The sequence below is a fragment of the Coregonus clupeaformis genome, chromosome 6, assembly GCF_020615455.1.
Source record: "Coregonus clupeaformis isolate EN_2021a chromosome 6, ASM2061545v1, whole genome shotgun sequence".
In the NCBI taxonomy this organism is placed as follows: domain Eukaryota; kingdom Metazoa; phylum Chordata; class Actinopteri; order Salmoniformes; family Salmonidae; genus Coregonus; species Coregonus clupeaformis.
The window spans coordinates 9,212,283-9,233,555 of NC_059197.1; the positions used below are offsets into that span (position 1 = coordinate 9,212,283).

At 43.8% G+C, this 21,273-nt stretch overlaps 1 protein-coding gene across 1 annotated transcript; it reads right to left on the reverse strand.

The window, feature by feature from the left end:
* Positions 1-3,256: 3,256 nt before the first annotated feature.
* On the reverse strand, positions 3,257-11,164 carry LOC121565801 (TLC domain-containing protein 1). Its single transcript, XM_041876219.2, has 4 exons — positions 10,564-11,164; positions 9,142-9,224; positions 7,775-7,857; positions 3,257-4,978 (listed from the first exon to the last, which is right to left on the reverse strand). The coding sequence occupies exons 1-4, from the start codon at positions 10,767-10,769 to the stop codon at positions 4,574-4,576; spliced, it is 777 nt and encodes a 258-aa protein (XP_041732153.1). The 5' UTR covers positions 10,770-11,164; the 3' UTR covers positions 3,257-4,573.
* Positions 11,165-21,273: the final 10,109 nt, after the last annotated feature.

Here is a 21,273-nt window from a genome sequence, read left to right on the forward strand (position 1 = left end):
GATTCAACTGAGACATAAACTGAACAAGTTCCACAGACATGTGACTAACATAAATTGAATAATGTGTCCCTGATAAAAGGGGGGGTCAAAATCTAAAGTAACAGTCAGTATCTGGTGTGGCCACCAGATGCATTAAGTACTGCAGTGCATCTCCTCCTCATGGACTGCACCAGATTAGCCAGTTCTTGCTGTGAGATGTTACCCCACTCTTCCATCAAGGCACCTGCAAGTTCCCAGACATGTATGGGGGGAATGGCCCTAGCCCTCACCCTCCGATCCAACAGGTCCCAGACATGCTCAATGGGATTGAGATCCGGGCTCTTCGCTGGCCATAGCAGAACACTGACATTCCTGTCTTGCAGGAAATCACGCACAGAACGAGCAGTATGGCTGGTGGCATTGTCATGCTGGAGGGTCATGTCAGGATGAACCTGCAGGAAGGGTACCACATGAGGGAGGAGGATATCTTCCCTGTAAAGCACAGCGTTGAGATTGCCTGCGATGACAACAAGCTCAGTCCGATGATGCTGTGACACACCGCCCCAGACCATGACGGACCCTCCACCTCCAAATCGATCCCGCTCCAGAGTACAGGCCTCAGTGTAACGCTCATTCCTTCGACGATAAACGCAAATCCAACCATCACCCCTGGTGAGACAAAACCGCGACTCGTCAATGAAGAGCACTTTTTGCCAGTCCTGTCTGGTCCAGCGACGGTGGGTTTGTGCCCATAGGCGACGTTGTTCCCAGTGATGTCTGGTGAGGACCTACCTTACAACAGGCCTACAAGCCCTCAGTCCAGCCTCTCTCAGCCTATTGTGGACAGTCTGAGCACTGATGGAGGGATTGTGCATTCCTGGTGTAACTCGGGCAGTTGTTGTTGCCATCCTGTACCTGTCCCGCAGGTGTTATGTTCGGATGTACCGATCCTGTGCAGGTGTTGTTACATGTGGTCTGCCACTGCGAGGACGATCAGCTGTCCGTCCTGTCTCCCAGTAGCGCTGTCTTAGGCGTCTCACAGTACGGACATTGCAATTTATTGCCCTGGCAACATCTGCAGTCCTCATGCCTCCTTGCAGCATGTCTAAGGCACGTTCACGCAGATGAGCAGGGACCCTGGGCATCTTTCTTTTGGTGTTTTTCAGAGTCAGTAGAAAGACCTCTTTAGTGTCCTAAGTTTTCATAACTGTGACCTTAATTGCCTACCATCTGTAAGCTGTTAGTGTCTTAACGACCGTTCCACAGGTGCATGTTCATTAATTGTTTATGGTTCATTGAACAAGCATGGGAAACAGTGTTTAAACCCTTTACAATGAAGATCTATGAAGTTATTTTGATTTTTACTAATTATCTTTGAAAGACAGGGTCCTGAAAAAGGGACGTTTATTTTTTTGCTGAGTTAATTTTTTTGCAACATTGTTCATTATACAAAATCTTGTAGGCTACAATGCAACATTATAGCCATTGGCGCCATACTCCAGTGATAGAACGCTGGGTTTTCTGTCCTTTGATATTTACTATAGGCCCATGTTGCTTTGCCACTTTTTCTATATTCTATGTTCATCGACACTTCCTGTCTCGTGGATACATGATGTCGGTGTCTTACCAGTAGTAGCCAATGGAAAATTACAATTAGACAGGGTTTTAACTCCTGTCTAAGCTTCTTTCCTGGAGGTGGTATATTCGTCTTGCATTTGCACCAGCATCAATAGTCTTTAGTTTACACAAAACAGCTCTAGAGGGCGGCATAGATCCATTAAATATTTTATCTTTACGTAATGGGACTATAATTCAAAACAGTTAGACAATGTATTCCTTCCTTAACTAATTGTCTTTATTTGTTCAACAGATCATGAAGTTGCATTCAACAAACAAAAGGCTTTTAAAAATAAGGCACATGAAATAAAATAATAAAAATCAGATGTCATCTTCGAGTCACTCAATTGCTTTATAATTTATTATGTCTTCAGGTATATTTGACTTTTTACAATAAGTAACCACAGATCATGTTCTGTAAATTTTCATGGTATACCCTACCATTTCAATATCTATGTTTGGTTGTATTCTGCATTATTATAATTTTTTACTAGACTGAATAGAAATGCAACATGCAACAATTTCAACGATTTTACTGAGTTCATATAAGGAAATCAGTCAATTTAAATAAATTCATTAGGCCCTAATCTATAGATTTCACATGACTGGGCAGGGGCGCAGCCATGGGTGGGCCTGGGAGGGCATAGGCCCACCCACTTGGGAGCCAGGCCGAGCCAATCAGAATTAGTTGTAGGACTATTACAGACAGAAATACTCCTGGGTTTCATCAGCTGTCCGGGTGGCTGATCTCAGACGATCCCGCAGGTGAAGAAGCCGGATGTGGAGGTCCTGGGCTGCCGTGGTTACACGTGGTCTGCGGCTGTGAGGCAGGTTGGATGTACTGCCAAATTCTCTAAAACGACGTTGGAGGCAGCTTATTGTAGAGAAATGAACATTCAATTATCTGGCAACAGCTCTGATGGACATTCCTGCAGTCAGCATGCCAACTGCACACTCCCTCAAAACTTGAGACATCTGTGGCATTGTGTTGTGTGACAAAATTGCACATTTTATTGTCCCCAGCACAAGGTGCACCTTTGTATTGATCATGCTGTTTAATCAGCTTCTTGATAATCTATCCACCTGACAGGTGTGGCATATATTGGCAAAGGAGAAATGCTCACTAATATAGGGATGTAAACAAATGTTATATATATATTTTTTTACTTTTTGCCCCTTTCGTGATATCCAAGTGGTAGTTACAGTCTTGTCCCATCGCTGCAACTCCCGTACGGACTCGGGAGAGGCGAAGGTCGAGAGCCATGCGTCCTCCGAAGCACGACCCTGCCAAGCCGCTTCTTGACAGACTGCTCGCTTAACCCAGAAGCCAGCTGCACCGATTTGTAAGAGGAAACACTGTACAGCTGGCAACTGAAGTCAGCGTGCATGCACCCGGCCTGCCACAAGGAGTCGCTAGAGCGCGATGGAACAAGGACATCCCGGCCAGCCAAACCCTCCCTTAACCCGGATGACGCTGGGCCAATTGTGCGCCGCCTCACACGTCCCCTGGTCGCGGCCGGCTGCGACACAGCCTGGGATCGAACCCGGGTCTGTAGTGACGCTTCAAGCACTGCAATGCCTTAGACCGCTGCGTCACTCGGGAGTCCTGGGGTGATGTAAACAAATGTGTGCACAAAATTGGAGACAAATACGATTTTTGTGCATATGGACCATTTCTGGGATCTTTTATTTCAGCTCATGAAACATGTAAGAATGGTGGTCACCCATGTATTGGTGTTGACCTGGTGAGACCAAGCAAGGAAGAATGAAAGTAAAACGGATGTATTGTCTGACAGTTTGTTAGTGTCAGATATATTGATTGTACCATAGTTATGAATATAATATATTTACAAAAGCCTATTAGTGGAAATTTCAATAAAACGATGTTGCTAAGCTACACCTGACATTATTTGTGGGGTGGGATGTACAACACCAAGGTGGTGCCTGTTATCTTTGGCAGTTTGTTTCTCTACTGTATATATATACACTTTTTTTCCCCACCAAATTATGTTAGCATTTCTAAGTATTTTTTCTGTTAAAGAGCATTCCACATGAATCATATAAATTCCTATATTCTAAACAAAGGTATTAGCTATGATCAGAAGCAAAAGTGGCACAGTATCCTGGAGGTAATTTAGTAGGATTCTCCCAGTCAGTGTGAACAGACCAGTCTCTCACTGTATGCTGCCCTGTTTGGGTGTCTGTGACGGATCATCAGCCACAGTGGGCACAATCATCAGTAGAGAAGCATCACTATAGGGCATGTACCACTGTCCCCATCCTTTCCTGGCTGCCTCTCACTTCAACGCGAGCTGTCGAGACACAGAGCTTTGTTATTGTTGTTGTTGTGATGACAAAATGCAACCAGATGAAATGTCTTGAGGAATGATATTGTGATGGACATTTTAATGTTGGTGCTTTTCTATTCTATACATTTCTATGTTCTATTCATGTGTTGTTCTATAAACCAATTTCTGTGTTCATGCAAGTGGCTGACTGAAAGAATCCTCACTATCAGTAGCTGCAATTTGGCAGTATTCCCAGACCTTGTTTTGAGAATGAAATATATCTCAGTTTCAAGGTCTCAGCTTAGAGAGAAGAAGCCTAGTGAGTGTTGGTCTGTTACATGTTATGAACCAGTCGGTCACATGGAGGAAACAAAACGGTAATGATGAATTAATTATGCTAAATCATGCAAATATAACTTGTCTGTGTATAGCCATATATAAGATGACTGCTGGGACTGCCCCAGCAGAGCTTCTGACATACATGTGTATTATGGTGCATTGAGTTGGTTGGAAGCTCTCCAGCGTGCTGACAAACAAACTATGATTCATTTAAGATTGACTTCGAGTGTCCCTGTGTAAAATAATTTCCACGACCTTTGGAATTTCCACGACAATATCAGTAACCGAACAAACCAACAACAATAAAACACAAACGCAACAGCTGGTATACGGCCATGTCGCTCTCCGTGTCATTCAGTGAGGAATCTTTTGATGTTGTTGTTGCGGGTGCCATTTTGCTCCACGTGAGCCCTGCTCCGGGGGAAGAAGTCGGCGCGGAGAAGACGATAAAAGTAGACCAGGATCATGGTATTCATGAGGGTCATGGTAATCAGGAAGTAGCCTCCTTTGTCCAACCAGGAGTAGTTCTGGATGATGTAATACGTGAGGTAGAACTGGGCGCTGAGGCGGAAGACAACGTAGGTGAAGAGGTTGAGGAATTTGTTGATTTGGTACAGAGGGGACGACTGCTGTGATGCTAGCTTCAGCATTAGCCTCAAATGCAGGGTGACACTATTAACCTCCACGAAGAGAGCCACCACAGTACCGGCCACGTAGAGGTGCGAGTACAGAGCATACAGGAAGCACCAGAGCACCTGAGGTAGGGAAGGACAGAGAGAAAGGGGTTAATGGCACTCTGCACCTTGGGTGATTGGGATACTGTAATCTTTGCAATAGTAAAACTATGGGGGGGAATAAAATAACAATTTATATTGAATATACTGCATGATTAATGGATCCCTCAAAAAATACTAGCACCCAACTAGTGGTCTTTAGGTGTTCCAGTATGGGCCATGTTAGAGAAGATCAGAATATTGGGATGTATGCTACATGACCAAAAGTATGTGGACACCTGCTCGTCAAACATCTCATTCCAAAATCACGGGCATTAATATGGAGTTGGTCCCTTTGCTGCTATAACAGCCTTCACTATTCTGGGAAAGCTTTCCACTAGATGTTGGAACATTGCTGCAGAGACTTGCTTCCATTAGTGAAGTCAGGCACTGATGTTGGGCGATTAGGCCTGGCTTGCAGTCGGCATTCCAATTCATCCCAAAGTGTTCGATGGGGTTGAGGTCAGGGCTCTGTGCAGGCCAGTCAAGTTCTTCCACACCGATCTCGACAAACCATTTCTGTATGGACCTCGCTTTGTGCCTTCCCCAAACTGTTGCCACAAAGTTGGAAGCACAGAATCGTCTAGAATGTCATTGTGAAATCAAATCACATTTTATTTGTCACATACACGTGTTTAGCAGATGTTATAGCGGGTGTAGCGAAATGCTTGTGCTTCTAGCTCCGACAGTGCAGTAATATCTAACAAGTAATACCTAACAATTTCACAACATATACCCAATACACATAAAACTAGTAAGGAATGGAATTTAAGAATATATACATATGGACAAGCAATGACAGAGCGGCATGGACTAAGATACAGTAGAATATTATAGAATAGAATACAGTATATACATATGAGATGAGTAGTGCAAGATATGTAAACATTATTAAAGTGACTAGTGTTCCATTTATTAAAGTGGCCAGTGATTTCAACAGGCAGCAGCAGCCTCTAATGTGCTAGTGATGGCTATTTAACAGTCTGAAGGACTTGAGATAGAAGCTGTTTTTCATTCTCTCGGTCCCAGCTTTGATGCACCTGTACTGACCTCGCCTTCTGGATGATAGTGGGGTGAACAGGCAGTGGCTCGGGTGGTTGATGTCCTTGATGATCTTTTTGGCCTTCCTGTGACATCGGGTGCTGTATGTGTCTTGGAGGGCGGGTAGTTTGCCCCCGGTAATGAGTACGGCAGACCGCACCACCCTCTGGAGAGCCCTGTGGTTGCGGGCGGTGCAGTTGCCGTACCAGGCGGTGATACAGCCCGACAGGATGCTCTCAATTGTGCATCTGTAAAAGTTTGTGAGGGTTTTAAGTGCCAAGACGAATTTCTACAGCCTCCTGTGGTTGAAGAGGCTCTGTTGCGCCTTCTTCACCACACTGTCTGCGTGTGTGGACCATTTCAGTTTGTCGGTGATGAGTACGCCAAGGAACTTGAAGCTTTCCACCCTCTCCACTGCGGTCCTGTCGATGTGGATAGGGGGGTGCACCCTCTGCTGTTTCCTGTACACTGTAGCATTAAGATTTCCCTTCACTGGAACTAAGGGGCCTAGCCTAAACCATGAAAAACCGCCCCAGACCATTATTCCTCCTCCACCAAACTTTACAGTTGGCACTTTCCATTCGGGCAGGTAGCGTTTTCCTGGCATCCACCAAACCCAGATTCGTCCGTCAGACTGCCAGATGGTGAAGCGTGATTCATCACTCCAAAGAACGCGTTTCCAGTGTCCAATGGTGGTGAGCATTACACCACTCCAGCTGACGCTTGGCATTGCGCATTGTGATCTTAGGCTTGTGCGCGGCTGCTCGGCCATGGAAACCCATTTCATGAAGCTCCCGACAAAGAGTTATTGTGCTGATGTTGCTTCCAGAGGCAGTTTGGAACTCGGTAGTGAGTGTTGCAACTGAGGACAGACGATTTTTACGCACTACGAGCTTCAGCACTCGGCGGTCCCGTTCTGTGAGCGGCTGAGCCATTGTTGCTCCTAGATGTTTCCACTTCACAATAACAGCACTTACAGTTGACCGGGGCAGCTCTAGCAGGGCAGACATTTGACGAACTGACTTGTTGGAAAGGTGGCATCCTATGACGGTGCCACGTTGAAGGTCACTGAGCTCTTCATTAAGGCCATTCTACTGCCAATGGTTGTCTATGGAGAGTGCATGGCTGTGTGCTCGATTTTATACACCTGTCAGCAACAGGTGTGGCTGAAATAGCCGAATCCACTAATTTGAAGGGGTGTCTACATACTTTTGTATATATAGTGTACATGCCCACTGACTGATCAGAGACACATGGACGCTCAGCTTGATGTGTGCCTCTGATCAGTGGCAAGATGCACTGTGATCAACACAACACACATCCCCCCCACATAATGGTGGGTGTTGTTCCCCTGCAGTCAGGGACAGACACACAGGATCATTCATTTAGATTACAGAATAGGCCCTCGCTGTAGCACCTTTAAAATTCTACTACTGATACCGCGCTCCTCCTAGGCGGATTTTACTGTAACTCTTAGCACCATACAATATTAAAAATTCCTTCACAGCTCTCATTGTTTCACGTGAAGTGAAGGGAATTGAAACAAAGCGTGAACGCAGCGATCAGTCTGGTTTCACAAGGCCATCAAATAAAACCAGTGAATTAAAATACTGGTGTATCTAACCTTCAGACACAATCCAGCAGTCGCTGCTGCTGCAAAAAATAATTAAGAGGCCATAAATTAATTATCTTACCAGGTAGCAGGTACAAACTGAAACAAAAGGTCAATTCTCTTACCAGGACATGATGAATTAAGAACTCCCAGGATCCTCTTGCGTGTCCAGTTAGGAGGATGTCACCTGCATCTTGCACAAAGTATCCTGTCAAAGGAGAGTAAAGATCAATGCCTCAGTCTCAAGGCCTTTTGAAGCGTTCTAAATCAAATTTTATTCATCACATAAACAGGTGTAGACTAACAGTGAAATGCTTACTTACGGGCCCTTCCCAACAATGCAGAGAAAGAAAATAGAGAAACAATAGAAAAGTTAAACACGTCATAGTAAATACACAATGAGTAACGATAACTTAGCTATATACACGGGGTACCAGTACAGAGTCGATGTGCAGATATATTAGATAGCTCTTAGATACAGAATCTAATCTTAGGCCACGTTCCAATGTACATACCAGCATACCCCTTTGAATGCATGCCCAATACATTGCTTAATTCCAAATTCTATGCTAGTGTGGATATTGGAACAGAGCCCAATATTATATTTCTATGGATTACTTATTGAGGTCCAAACAATTGATGGAGGCCATCTAAAGGGTTGATAACAGTAGTACCATAAACAACTGGTCAGGACTTCCCTGTCCTAAGTACATCAGTGGAGAGAAATATATTGGACTGTACTGGCATAGTCCATCCTAGTTATCAGCACCATGGACGTTTATGTTACTCTTGAAAGGCAAACAGGGAAACCGCTTTAGACAGGATTTCAAAATGAGTGTTGTGTGAACCTCTATTTATGGCCATCTGTCTCAATGGAATTGAAGGTTTGTAGTTGTCAGGCTGGCTCTCCTCAGACCTGCATCCTCAGTTACACATGCATGCGAGACACACGGAATAACAACACCCACCGCTAGTCACATCTCGTCATCACATCTTTCAGCAGCTCTCTAGACTGCTGGGTCTTTAGGGGATTAGTTTTGGTGCCCATAGCAATCCGAAGGTGTGGCCCATCCCCTATTTAAGCCCGGTGAGATGGGTGGATCTGCATTGCTCATTCTCTCTATCTGGCTGCCACTGAAAGGTGGGAGAGTATCTATTTTCCCAGGATATACCAGCTATTATCAGGAACAAGGGGGAAAAGTAGCTGTCAAGCCCTCCTCCCTCCCTCTTTCAAGATTACAGCCTGCCTAGTCAACAGTGTGTTGTGTGAGCACGTGCTCAGAATTCACTCCATGCCTTTTAACTTTTTTTTATTTGATCAAGCCAGACTGAAGCCATTATAAGTAAAGTTCAAGTGTTTACAGATTCCCCACGATGAACCCCACTCTCCCATGCCAGTGGTGGTCAACGTTAATACATTCCCAGTTTACCTTTATTTAACTCTTTCACACGCAGCTCTTTTAGCAGCCATCTTAAAGGGGTAGTGACTGACCTGATGAGATGCAGATGAGCATGTAGGCCGGGGCCGTGTAGAAGGAGTGAATGTTGGTTGCCATCTCAGGCCAAATGATCACACTGGAGAGGACAGGGATACATGGTTATGGCCAGTAAAGTCTGAGTTCCTCTCATTCAGACACACATGGCTCACTCCTGTGGAGCAGGGTTTCCCAAACACGGTCCTGGGGGCCCGTTTAGTTTTTTTGCCCTAGCACTACACAGCTGATTCAAATGACCAACTCATCGTCAAGCTTTGAATCAGCTGTGTAGTGCTAGGGCAAAAATCAAAACGTGCACCCAGGGGAGGCCCCAGGAGCGAGTTTGGGAAACCCTTCAGTGTAGAGAATAGCTTGACTAAGCACAGACTTAGTATCACTATCTGGTAACAGATTCTCCTGCTTCTTTACAAGATTATACATGCCTTAACAAGGTCTATAGCAAAGTCTACGGTAAGACGGTACATTCCCTTGTTAATGAGTGACCTGGTGCTTTCTAGCAGGTTAGGGTGAACACGTGTATGGCAATCAGTGAACTACATGAACAACAGCTTGTCCAAGCAGCTTGTTGAATAACTGTTTTCACTTTCTTATGAAACAACTGTTGATACATCTATTACTAGCCTATATCGTATAGCCTGCCTATGTACATATGTGTTGTAGTCAGCTATACAAGTAGCGTAGGTACTGTATATGTAAAAAATATATATATAATAATAATGTATATCTACTTGTACTACAAAAACAATGTGTGTAACATAATGACATATTTTATGGCTCTGATCTGGCCCTAAATGGAGGCTCAATTTGTAGTCCTTCAGAAGTCCCCACCTCACATAACAGCTTTTACAACAGTCATCTAGCCAGCAGGTTTTTCCAGTTCACTTACTTGCTCTCTTTGAAACGGGCTACTTCACCATTCTTATGATAGGATCGTTTTTTTTTTTTTGTCTATGTCATGACACTACTTTAGTTAGGCTAATTGACTTGAGTGGATTCTCAAGAATAGTCAACTTTTCTTATATCAAAACAGATCTGCTTTTTAAACTGCCTCAATCTGATTAAGGCTCCATCTTTGCTGACTCAATATCTGCCTATTTGCAATAACCTCTGACACATAGATAGTTATTAACTATAAAGGGGAACATTTACTGCCCTAATCAGCTACTCTAAACTACAAGCATAAAATGAACACATCTTGCTGCCTATACAGTGTTGCAGAGTTCAACAAGTATTTATTTCCCTCCCCACTTGAGAATGCCTTAGTCTCCCCACCCCTTCCCCTGTCTGAACATGCTCATCCCTCTCCTCTCCCCTGTCAGTGACTGTTACTGCTCTGCTCCACACACCCCTACGTAACACAACATCATGTGGATCCACTGTGAATGAACAATGGTGTCCCAGTGCAGCGAGTGACTCACCAGGTCACAGCCCAAGTCCCTGTCAGGAGGGAGTGGACCATAGAGACCGAGAGGTTCCTCCACTTCCAGGAGCGGAAGTCATCCACCGCCACCACTTTGGGCACAGGCAGGTTCTGTAGTAGTCTGTGGGCCACCCGGAACATCAGAGCGCACACCAACACAGACAGTCCAGGGTGCCGCTGTAACACAGGAAGCAAGGCCTCCATCTTTTCTCCTCCCGTTCGCTCTTTTTTACTCTCTTCTTCCTTGTGCTTTGTCTGTTTAACGTCAGCTGCTCCTCTCCACGGCTCTTCTCACGCCTCCACAGTCCGTTGGCGAGTATGTGTTAGAGGAGTGTTCTCCTCAGGACAGTCACAGCTCCAGGGGTTTGAAGGGAGTCGTTTTTCTAGATATGGTATTTTCCCCTCGTGCTCCTTTCAGAACTACTCACAGAGAATAGGCGCTGCTTTTCTCACGTTTCCCACTTCCTCAGAGAGGGAGACTAGCTAGGGCTCCCTTAAACAGCTCATTCCAATTCCACAGATTTTTCCCCCCTCTCATAGTGTGTTGCCACTCAACCAGTCTGCTTGTGTCTGACTGTGACTAGAGAGAAGGGGGAGTGGTGGAGGGGGAGTGGTGTGGGTGGTGGCCTGCTTCCAGAAAACCAGAGAAGCAAGGAGGGGCCACAGTTTCATCTTACTTAACAAAACACAAATAAGAAGGTTGAACTATATGACAGGGCTAAAAACATTATCAGGGTATAGATTGTTAACTTTGTCACTTAATCGTTACTATGAAACAATGTTCTTTGTCGTTTCTCTGGAGAAATAGTCACCTTCACAGAGCAGGCTGTATAAAATGTGAATTTATGAGGTTTGATACAAAGGACATTTGTCAACTTCGACTGGATTTGTTGGCAGCCACAGAGCACAGCTCTGAAACAATTAACTTCTCACTAAAATGTAAATGCAAATCCAGCAACTAATTTGTTTAGCCTAACAGCCAAGTCTTAAAAGACAAACTAACACTCCCTCACTTAGTGAGAAACAGTGCTGCTCCATAAACCACTGTCTTGTTCTCCCCTTCGCTCTCCCCAACACTTTTTCCATAAACAGAGCACACACACTCCCCACAGCTGGCCTCTCTGGCCCAGTTGGGGAAGTGAGGAGGGGGGAGCAGTGGCAACATCCCAGGGCCTGCACACTCATCCAACGCACCACTACCTGGGGTGTATTCATTAGTGCACACCATAGCAAAACATTTTGTAAAGGAAAATCAGCATTTGTTATTGGACAAGTTCAGGTTAGTCCCTCCTTTTAGCCTATTTGGTTGCTAGTGAACCCATGTACACATGCCTTTTACATTAAGCCATGGGTGTACAAACACACTTGTGTCAATTACAAGATACCACATACAGTACAAAGCAAATACTAAGAAGTGGTTAAATTAATTAGTTCAATGTCTCGACATGCCTTCAAACAACTTTGAGTGGCTTTCCCTGTCATTTTATGAAGGCTATATCTAATTAGGGATTTGGAGGAATGCATAAACGTTATATTTGAAGATGCATATGATGTTCTGATGTTGTTGCAGACCTTGTGTAATGTGGGGGATTTGATAGATAAATAGTTCAAGGGTATGGGCACTCACGCCTGAAACATACTTACAAATCTTGATACATAGAATTTGGACTAAAGCACAACGCACCCACCACAATAACCTTCACAAGGTGAAGGGGAACCTTGTTACTGGTACAAAAGGCCAAGTTCTTCTTCTTCGATGAGGTTTAATGGCGGTTGGCATTCAATAAATGTTGCATTACCACCACCTACTAGACTGGAGCATAACTCCCTTATACTTTGCTTAAAAAAATAATATATATATATATAATACTAATACCCTACCATCTAACACTCACAAAACATACAAAAATAATCATGATAAAATACCATACTATTTAAATATATTTAGTCCTTCTTCATGCCAACAGCCTTAAAGGATGGGACACCACCACTTAACACACCCTGTAACTCTTCTGATGTCAAGTCTCACACACCCAAATACCTCTCTGCAGCTGCCACAACAACCTCTCTTTTCTGCGTCTTACGTTCCATCCCTGCAGTACAGTTGATAACCATTGCTATAAATGCCCAAATTCAAATCTTACTGAAACATATACAGTGAGGGAAAAAAGTATTTGATCCCCTGCTGATTTTGTACGTTTGCCCACTGACAAAGAAATGATCAGTCTATAATTTTAATGGTAGGTTTATTTGAACAGTGAGAGACAGAATAACAACAACAAAATGCAGAAAAACGCATGTCAAAAATGTTATAAATTGATTTGCATTTTAATGAGGGAAATAAGTATTTGACCCCCTCTCAATCAGAAAGGTTTCTGGCTCCCAGGTGTCTTTTATACAGGTAACGAGCTGAGATTAGGAGCACACTCTTAAAGGGAGTGCTCCTAATCTCAGCTTGTTACCTGTATAAAAGACACCTGTCCACAGAAGCAATCAATCAATCAGATTCCAAACTCTCCACCATGGCCAAGACCAAAGAGCTCTCCAAGGATGTCAGGGACAAGATTGTAGACTTACACAAGGCTGGAATGGGCTACAAGACCATCGCCAAGCAGCTTGGTGAGAAGGTGACAACAGTTGGTGCGATTATTCGCAAATGGAAGAAACACAAAAGAACTGTCAATCTCCCTCGGCCTGGGGCTCCATACAAGATCTCACCTCGTGGAGTTGCAATGATCATGAGAACGGTGAGGAATCAGCCCAGAACTACACGGGAGGATCTTGTCAATGATCTCATGGCAGCTGGGACCATAGTCACCAAGAAAACAATTGGTAACACACTACGCCGTGAAGGACTGAAATCCTGCAGCGCCCACAAGGTCCCCCTGCTCAAGAAAGCACATATACATGCCCGTCTGAAGTTTGCCAATGAACATCTGAATGATTCAGAGGAGAACTGGGTGAAAGTGTTGTGGTCAGATGAGACCAAAATGGAGCTCTTTGGCATCAACTCAACTCGCCGTGTTTGGAGGAGGAGGAATGCTGCCTATGACCCCAAGAACACCATCCCCACCGTCAAACATGGAGGTGGAAACATTATGCTTTGGGGGTGTTTTTCTGTTAAGGGGAGAGGACAACTTCACCGCATCAAAGGGATGATGGACGGGGCCATGTACCGTCAAATCTTGGGTGAGAACCTCCTTCCCTCAGCCAGGGCATTGAAAATGGGTCGTGAATGGGTATTCCAGCATGACAATGACCCAAAACACACGGCCAAGGCAACAAAGGAGTGGCTCAAGAAGAAGCACATTAAGGTCCTGGAGTGGTTTAGCCAGTCTCCAGACCTTAATCCCATAGAAAATCTGTGGAGGGAGCTGAAGGTTTGAGTTGCCAAACGTCAGCCTCGAAACCTTAATGACTTGGAGAAGATCTGCAAAGGAGTGGGACAAAATCCCTCCTGAGATGTGTGTAAACCTGGTGGCCAACTACAAGAAACGTCTGACCTCTGTGATTGCTAACAAGGGTTTTGCCACCAAGTACTAAGTTATGTTTTGCAGAGGGGTCAAATACTTATTTCCTTCATTAAAATGCAAATCAATTTATAACATTTTTGACATGCGTTTTTCTGGATTTTGTTGTCGTTATTCTGTCTCTCACTGTTCAAATAAACCTACCATAAAAATTATAGACTGATCATTTCTTTGTCAGTGGGCAAACGTACAAAATCAGCAGGGGATCAAATACTTTTTTCCCTCACTGTATCACTTGTTGATTTATCCCTCTGTACTGCTACAGATCTACTACTCACACTACTCCTCTCAGGATCCCTCCCCCTTGACCCATTTTCCTCTACTTTCTTCACTGCCTCAGCATATGGCAACTTCTGCACTACTCTAACCCTGGAAACCTCAACCTGCCTCTCGCATGGGACATTTCTGATCCCCAGCCCTATGGGCACCCATACAATTAACATATACCACTACCTTCCCCAATGCTACACATTCCTTTGTCTCATGCACTTCTCACACCTAGGAACCTCCCTCCTACACACTGCTGCCACATGTCCATAAGCTTGACACCTGTAACAACGTAATGTATTCGGCACAAAAGCTCGTGAGGGATAACTTATATATCCTAACATCACTTTGTCGGGCATAGACTCAACATCAAAACTCAAAAGAACAGACAATGACTCTTCTGTTTCTCCACTCACGCCACCCTGTCTGCGTCGCACCAAACGACGAGCATCACAAACACCAGGAATCTTCCCCTTCAGTTGCTCAGCTTTCACATTTACCGCTACCTCAGTAATCACTCCTTTCAATGGCACCCTTTTCTTGAGAGCAAAACAATTCACATCTCTTGCCCCCATTCATTTAACACAGACCGCCTGCTCCCTCTGACCAACAGAAACACAAACAATTATCACAAGACCACTTCTGGTTACCCTCACCGATTCCACAGCACGCAACTCTGTTTTCACCCACCCTGAAACCACAAATGGATCAGCCAAAAGGCAAGGATCCACTTTTTCCAAAAACGTCACTCCTACTGTCACAGACTCATCTTTATCCTGACCCTCGGTGCAAGCCTCGGGCTCCGAGGACTTCACCACACCTACCACCTCCGATACTTCGCCATCATTCACTTCCATTTCTCCTCCTGTCTTCAACTCACTCTGCTTACACTTTCTACCATTCTTCTTTTAACAAACCATCTCCCTTTTTTCCACCATTTATAACCGACTCAAGCTCACCCTCTTCCTCCCTCTCTCGCTTAGACCTCCTCTGCCTCTCTTTTTCCCTCCTCCGTATTCCAAGTATACGTCTCCTTTTGATAATACTGCACTTCTCCTGACATACATCTTGTTCTTGCCTTGTCAAGGGACGCCATTTAATCGGCTCTCACAATCTCCGTACAATCAGCACGAACCCCTCGGGATGTAGTGCTCAACAGCGCATCCCAATTGTAAATCCTCTGGTGCACACAACTTTTCCAGGCGGACCTGACTGAACGGGACTGGTCTTTCAAGTGCTTCTTCTTCTGTTGATTTTATATGGCAGTTGGCAACCAACTTTAAGGTGCATTACCGCCACCAACTGGACTGGAATGTGGACCAGAGACAGTGAAGGTCTAAATCATACCCAATAATCTCGTCTCCCTAAGGAAACGAAATACATAATTAAATACTACATCCCCTGAAGATTTCCCCAGCAGTTCACTTAATCATGGCTCTTTAACCCCATTACTCCTCAAATCTAATAGCAATCGTGTCCTTTCTCTCATATATTTCTGCCACTGAAATAGAACATGTTCCACTGTCTCCATCTCCTCCTGACAATGATCACACCTTCCAATCGGATGTTTCCCCACCACTTTCAATGTGGTCACCACTTTGTGTGTCCCAGTCTCAGCCTTGTGACTCAACTTTCCTCCCTTCTCGCTCTGCCTGAGGACCTCCCTGCCCCCACCTATTCCTGGATCTTATACAGGTGTCTTCCCTTACTCTTCCTGTTCCACAACTCTTGCCAAAAGGCCAAGTTTGTATACACATGGCAGGCCTACTTGGAAGCCCCACCCTTAATTACAATTGTACACACCTGCTGCTGACAGGGCAACAGGGGCGCATTTCAAGAACTAACCTGTTGCACTTGTATTGATAATGCTATTGTAGTTCAAACAGGCATACACTCAGTGCCATTCTCTCTTAGCCCCATTCTGTTATCATTAGCCCTTACAATCTTGGAATTCAAGACCTTGGTACACTGGCAACCTAATTAAGCCAAAATGTGGTTGTGTCTAGTCTCCATGTTATTTTTGGTATGTTGCTCATTCCTAGAGATTCAAAGTTCAACATGGACATATCAAAACTAAGTCAAGGGTTGTGTGGAGCAGTGTTGGAAAAAGTACCCAATTGTCATACTTGAGTAAAAGTAAAGATACCTTAATAAAAAATGACTCAAGTAAAAGTCACCAAGTAAAATACTACTTGAGTAAAAGTCTAAAAGTATTTGGTTTTAATTATAATTAAGTATCAAAAGTAAATGTCATTGCTCAAATATACTTAAGTATCAAAAGTAAAAGTACAAATCATTTCAAATTCCTTATACTAAGCAAACCAGATGGCACCATTTATTTTTTTATTTTTACGGAAAGCCAGGGGCACACTCCAACCCTCAGACAATTTACAAATGAAGCATGTGTGTTTAGTGAGTTCGCCAGATCAGAGGCAGTATGGATGACCAAGGATGTTCTCTTGATAAGTGCGTGAATTGGACCCTTTTCCTGTCCTGCTTAGCATTCAAAATGCAATGAGTACTTTTGGGTGTCAGGGAAAATGTATGGAGTAAAAAGTAAATTTATTTTCTTTAGGAATGTAATGAAGTAAAAGTAGTCAAAAATATATAAATAGTGGAGTACAGATACGCAGAAAAACTACTTAAGTAGTACTTTAAAGTAGTTTTACTTTTACTTTAAAGTAGTTTTACTTAAGTACTTTAAACCACTAGTGACAGTGAGTCCCTAAAACTAGGATTTTATATTGACAGAAATAAATCTGCCCCCTGCTGTTGTGATCTAGCATCCACTGGCATGCAATAAGAAAACACAACCACCAGGCGGGTGCATGTAACGCTTATCAATCCAATAATGTAATACGATCAGTGGCGACCCCGTCACTCAGGGCAGGTGGGGCAGAGCCTCTGTAATGATGAGCCTCTGTTAGCTGTCATGGACAAAGTGGAGTTTTTTTTGTTTTGTTGCCTGTTTTGCATGTTATTTAGCATTAATACATGTCACATATCAGTTTGCAAACAATGTAAAAAAATAAAGCCGCAAACAAACATGGTCTCTTTTTTGCTTTCTTGAGTAAGGCAGCTCCTAAATGCAGGTGTTTCAACCTAGCTCAGTGCTTTCTGTGGTGGTGAGGCAGGCAGCCAGCGGAAAATACGGAGCGTAGGGGTTGGTAATGTTCCCTAGTTGCGCCGTGATTGGCTCAGTGTTCTGTCACTCATGAGGACACTAGGTCACTGCAAAATCTACGGGTAGAGCTAGAAAATTCAAGCCCCTTGGGTGCTGCCATAGAGTTACATTAGAAGTGCCCATCCAAGAAGGCTCAAGGTCATTGGCCACCGATAAAATGACGTCCAATCACGTTATATCTACCGTCAAGATTTTTCTACTATGTCAAGATTTTCAAAATCTTAGCTAGCAAGCTAACAGTCATCATCATGAATCAAGTCGACAATCTACTGGCAAATCCTTTTCAATCCTTGTCATATAAAGAGAAATTATAGATAAAACGTATCGGTGCTCATCGGCCATTGGACATAAACATTACACAACAAGTTGGAAATCGCAAATTCAACTATGAGTGGTTTGGAAGGAATCAGTGGCTAACTGCAAGCAGTTACAAAGCAATCACTAGCCGGCTATTCAGTGAAGTGGGTGTGTGGTCCAAGTCTGGGTTTAAGGGTCTCTTTTCCAAGCTTAAAAGGATAAACATTCAACACGATGGGCCAGAAAAGGTTGAATACATTGGCCATGCTGTCAATCCAGCATGACTTCTGCCATGTTCACCCGGGAAAATACATTTTGAACAGTCATCCAACTCGTAAGTCCAAGTCGGGAACTCTTTCTAGAACTCCGACCTGAAGATCACTGATGTCATGATTCGACCTTGTTTTTTTCAGAGTTCTCAGTTGTCTTGAAAGCACCATAAATCCAGAGAATGCCAGACTTTGATGATCAAATTTGATGACAAAATTTGCCCATGAAGGACCACCGTGCCACCTTCTTGTTCAAGTGAGCACAGCACAACAAGTGGGTCCAAAAATGTATTGTGTGCTGCTGCATAAATGGGCGGCAGGTAGCTTAGTGGTTAAGAGCATTGTCCCAGTAACCGAAAGGTCGCTGGTTCTAATCCCCGAGCCGACTAGGTGAAAAATCTGTCGATGTGCCCTTGAGCAAGGCACTTAACCCTAATTGCTCCTGTAAGTCGCTCTGGATAAGAGCGTCTGCTAAATGACTAAAATGTAAATGTAAAATAATATGCCAGGGAGATACAGTGCATCCGGAAAGTATTCAGACCCCTTCACTTTCCACATTTTGTTACAGCCTTATTCTAAAATGTATTAAAGTATTATTTTCCCACATCAATCTACACACAAGACCCCATAACGACAAAGTGAAAACAGGTGCATCCTGTTTCCATTTATCATCCTTGAGATGTTTCTACAACTTGATTGGAGTCCACCTGGGGTAAATTCAATTGATTGGACATGATTTGGAAAGGCACACACCTGTCTGTATAAGGTCCCACAATTGACAGTGCATGTCAGAGCAAAAACCAAGCCACGAGGTTGAAGGAATTGTCCGTAGAGCTCCGAAACAGGATTGTGTCGAGACACAGATCTGGGGAAGGGTACCAAAATATTTCTGCAGCATTGAAGGTCCCGAAGAACACAGTGGCCTCCATCATTCTTAAATGGAAGAAGTTTGGAACCACCAAGACTCTTCCTAGAGCTGGCTGCCCGGCCAAACTGAGCAATAGGCGGAGAAGGACCTTGGTCAGGGAGGTGACCAAGAACCCGCTGGTCACTCTGACAGAGCTCTAGAGTTCCTCTGTGGAGATGGGAGAACCTTCCAGAAGGACAACCATCTCTGCAGCACTCCACCAATCAGGCCAGACGGAAGCCACTCCTCAGTAAAAGGCACATGACAGCCTCCTTGGAGTTTGCCAAAAGGAACCTAAAGGCTCTCAGACCATGAGAAACAAGATTCTCTGGTCTGATGAAACCAAGATTGAACTCTTTGGCCTGAATGCCAAGCGTCACATCTGGAGGAAACCTGGCACCATCCCTACGGTGAAGCATGGTGGTGGTAGCATCATGCTGTGGGGATGATTTTCAGAGGCAGGGACTGAGACTAGTCAGGATCGAGGGAAAGATGAACGGAGCAAAGGACAGAGAGATCCTTGATGAAAACCTGCTCCAGAGCGCTCAGGACCTCAGATTGGGGCGAAGGTTCACCTTCCAACAGGACAATGACCCTAAGCACGCAGCCAAGACAACGCAGGAGTGGCTTCGGGACAAGTCTCTGAATGTGGCCTAGCCACAGCCCGGACTTGAACCCGATCGAACAGCTCAGGAGAGACCTGAAAATAGCTGTGCAGTGATGCTCCCCATCCAACCTGACAGAGCTTGAGAGGATCTGCAGAGACGAATGGGAGAAACCCCCCATATGCAGGTGTGCCAAGCTTGTAGCGTCGTACCCAAGAAGACTGGAGGATGTAATCGCTGCCAAAGGTGCTTCAACAAAGTACTGAGTAAAGGGTCTGAATACTTATGTAAATGTGATATTTCCATTATTTTTTTATACATTTGCACAAATTTCTAAAAACCTGTTTTTGCTTTGTCATTATGGGGTATTGTGTGTAGATTAATGAGGGGGAGAAAAAAAACAATTTAATCAATTTTAGAATAAGCCTGTAACGTAACAATGTTGAAAAAGTATACTGTAGCTAAGAAAGTAATACTTTGTGTATGTTGTGTAGTAAGCTGTTAGTAGCCCATGTGCCTCACACTAATAATTTGGTCCCTTTCCCCCTCCTAACTGTTCTGACTTGGTGGTGCACATGTAGCCTATAGCCTGTTATAGAGAAATGTCACCATCAAATATTGTAAGAGCTTTCATTGTCTCCTTATATATCCTATGGTTCTGACTTGGTGTACAGGGAGAATACTGTAAGAACAGCCCATGTTCTGAATTCTGTCGCTGTACATTTCAAATGTGCTGAACAAATAGTTATATTGACCACGTCCGTCCTAGCTCGCTCATTAATGTCTTAATCGAAATTACGGATTGCCTCTTATGCGCTCGTCGTCCCCTTATGCCATAGTATGTACATCTCAATTGTCAGTAGAAACCACATTTGTTCAAGCAAGTCAGTCATATCAGCTATGGGGGTTTTTTTAAGGCAGTAAATGAGGCTGAATTAATTGTTTCGCTGCCAGACAAGGCTCTGCTGATAGCCAGGTGTAGCAGTGGTAAGTATTCACTCCATGGTGCTGAAAAGAAAGCTCTGCGGTTAGGACCTACATAAAGCTGTCCCAACAGTTTTTGTGGGCACCGTTTGTCACCGTGATAGTGCAATTAATGTATTGTTTAGTGTTGTGTAGTGTAGTAGACTTTGCTGGCATGCATTTTTTTTTTTATCTTGAGTTTGCCCCACCAAGATTTACATGCTAAAATTGCCACTGAATACGATCATTCAAATGAAATAATATAATTAGTTTCAATGTTTTACATTTCTCAATAACTCATGATCTACAGCAATCCTTTAAATTGGCCACAAAAAATATAAAATACTTAAGATGCTTAATAAGTGACAACAAACAACATATGATAACTTCATCCCATTACTCAACAATATGATAGCAGATCTAATTAAATAGATCTTACAGGTAGAATAAACCTATTCAGAATGGCATGGCTCCCAAAGTTTTTATATTTATTCTCGGTAATCCCAATTACCCTACTGAAGGAATTATTTAAAAAAGTGTACTCGGTCATAAGACTTTATATGGCAAATAAAACTCATAGAATAAAATGGAAAGTTTTACATCTTCCTAAAACTGAGGGTGGTTTTAACCTTCCAAACTTGGAATTGTATCAACTCGCTACCCAAGGCTTTTACTTGCGACATTTT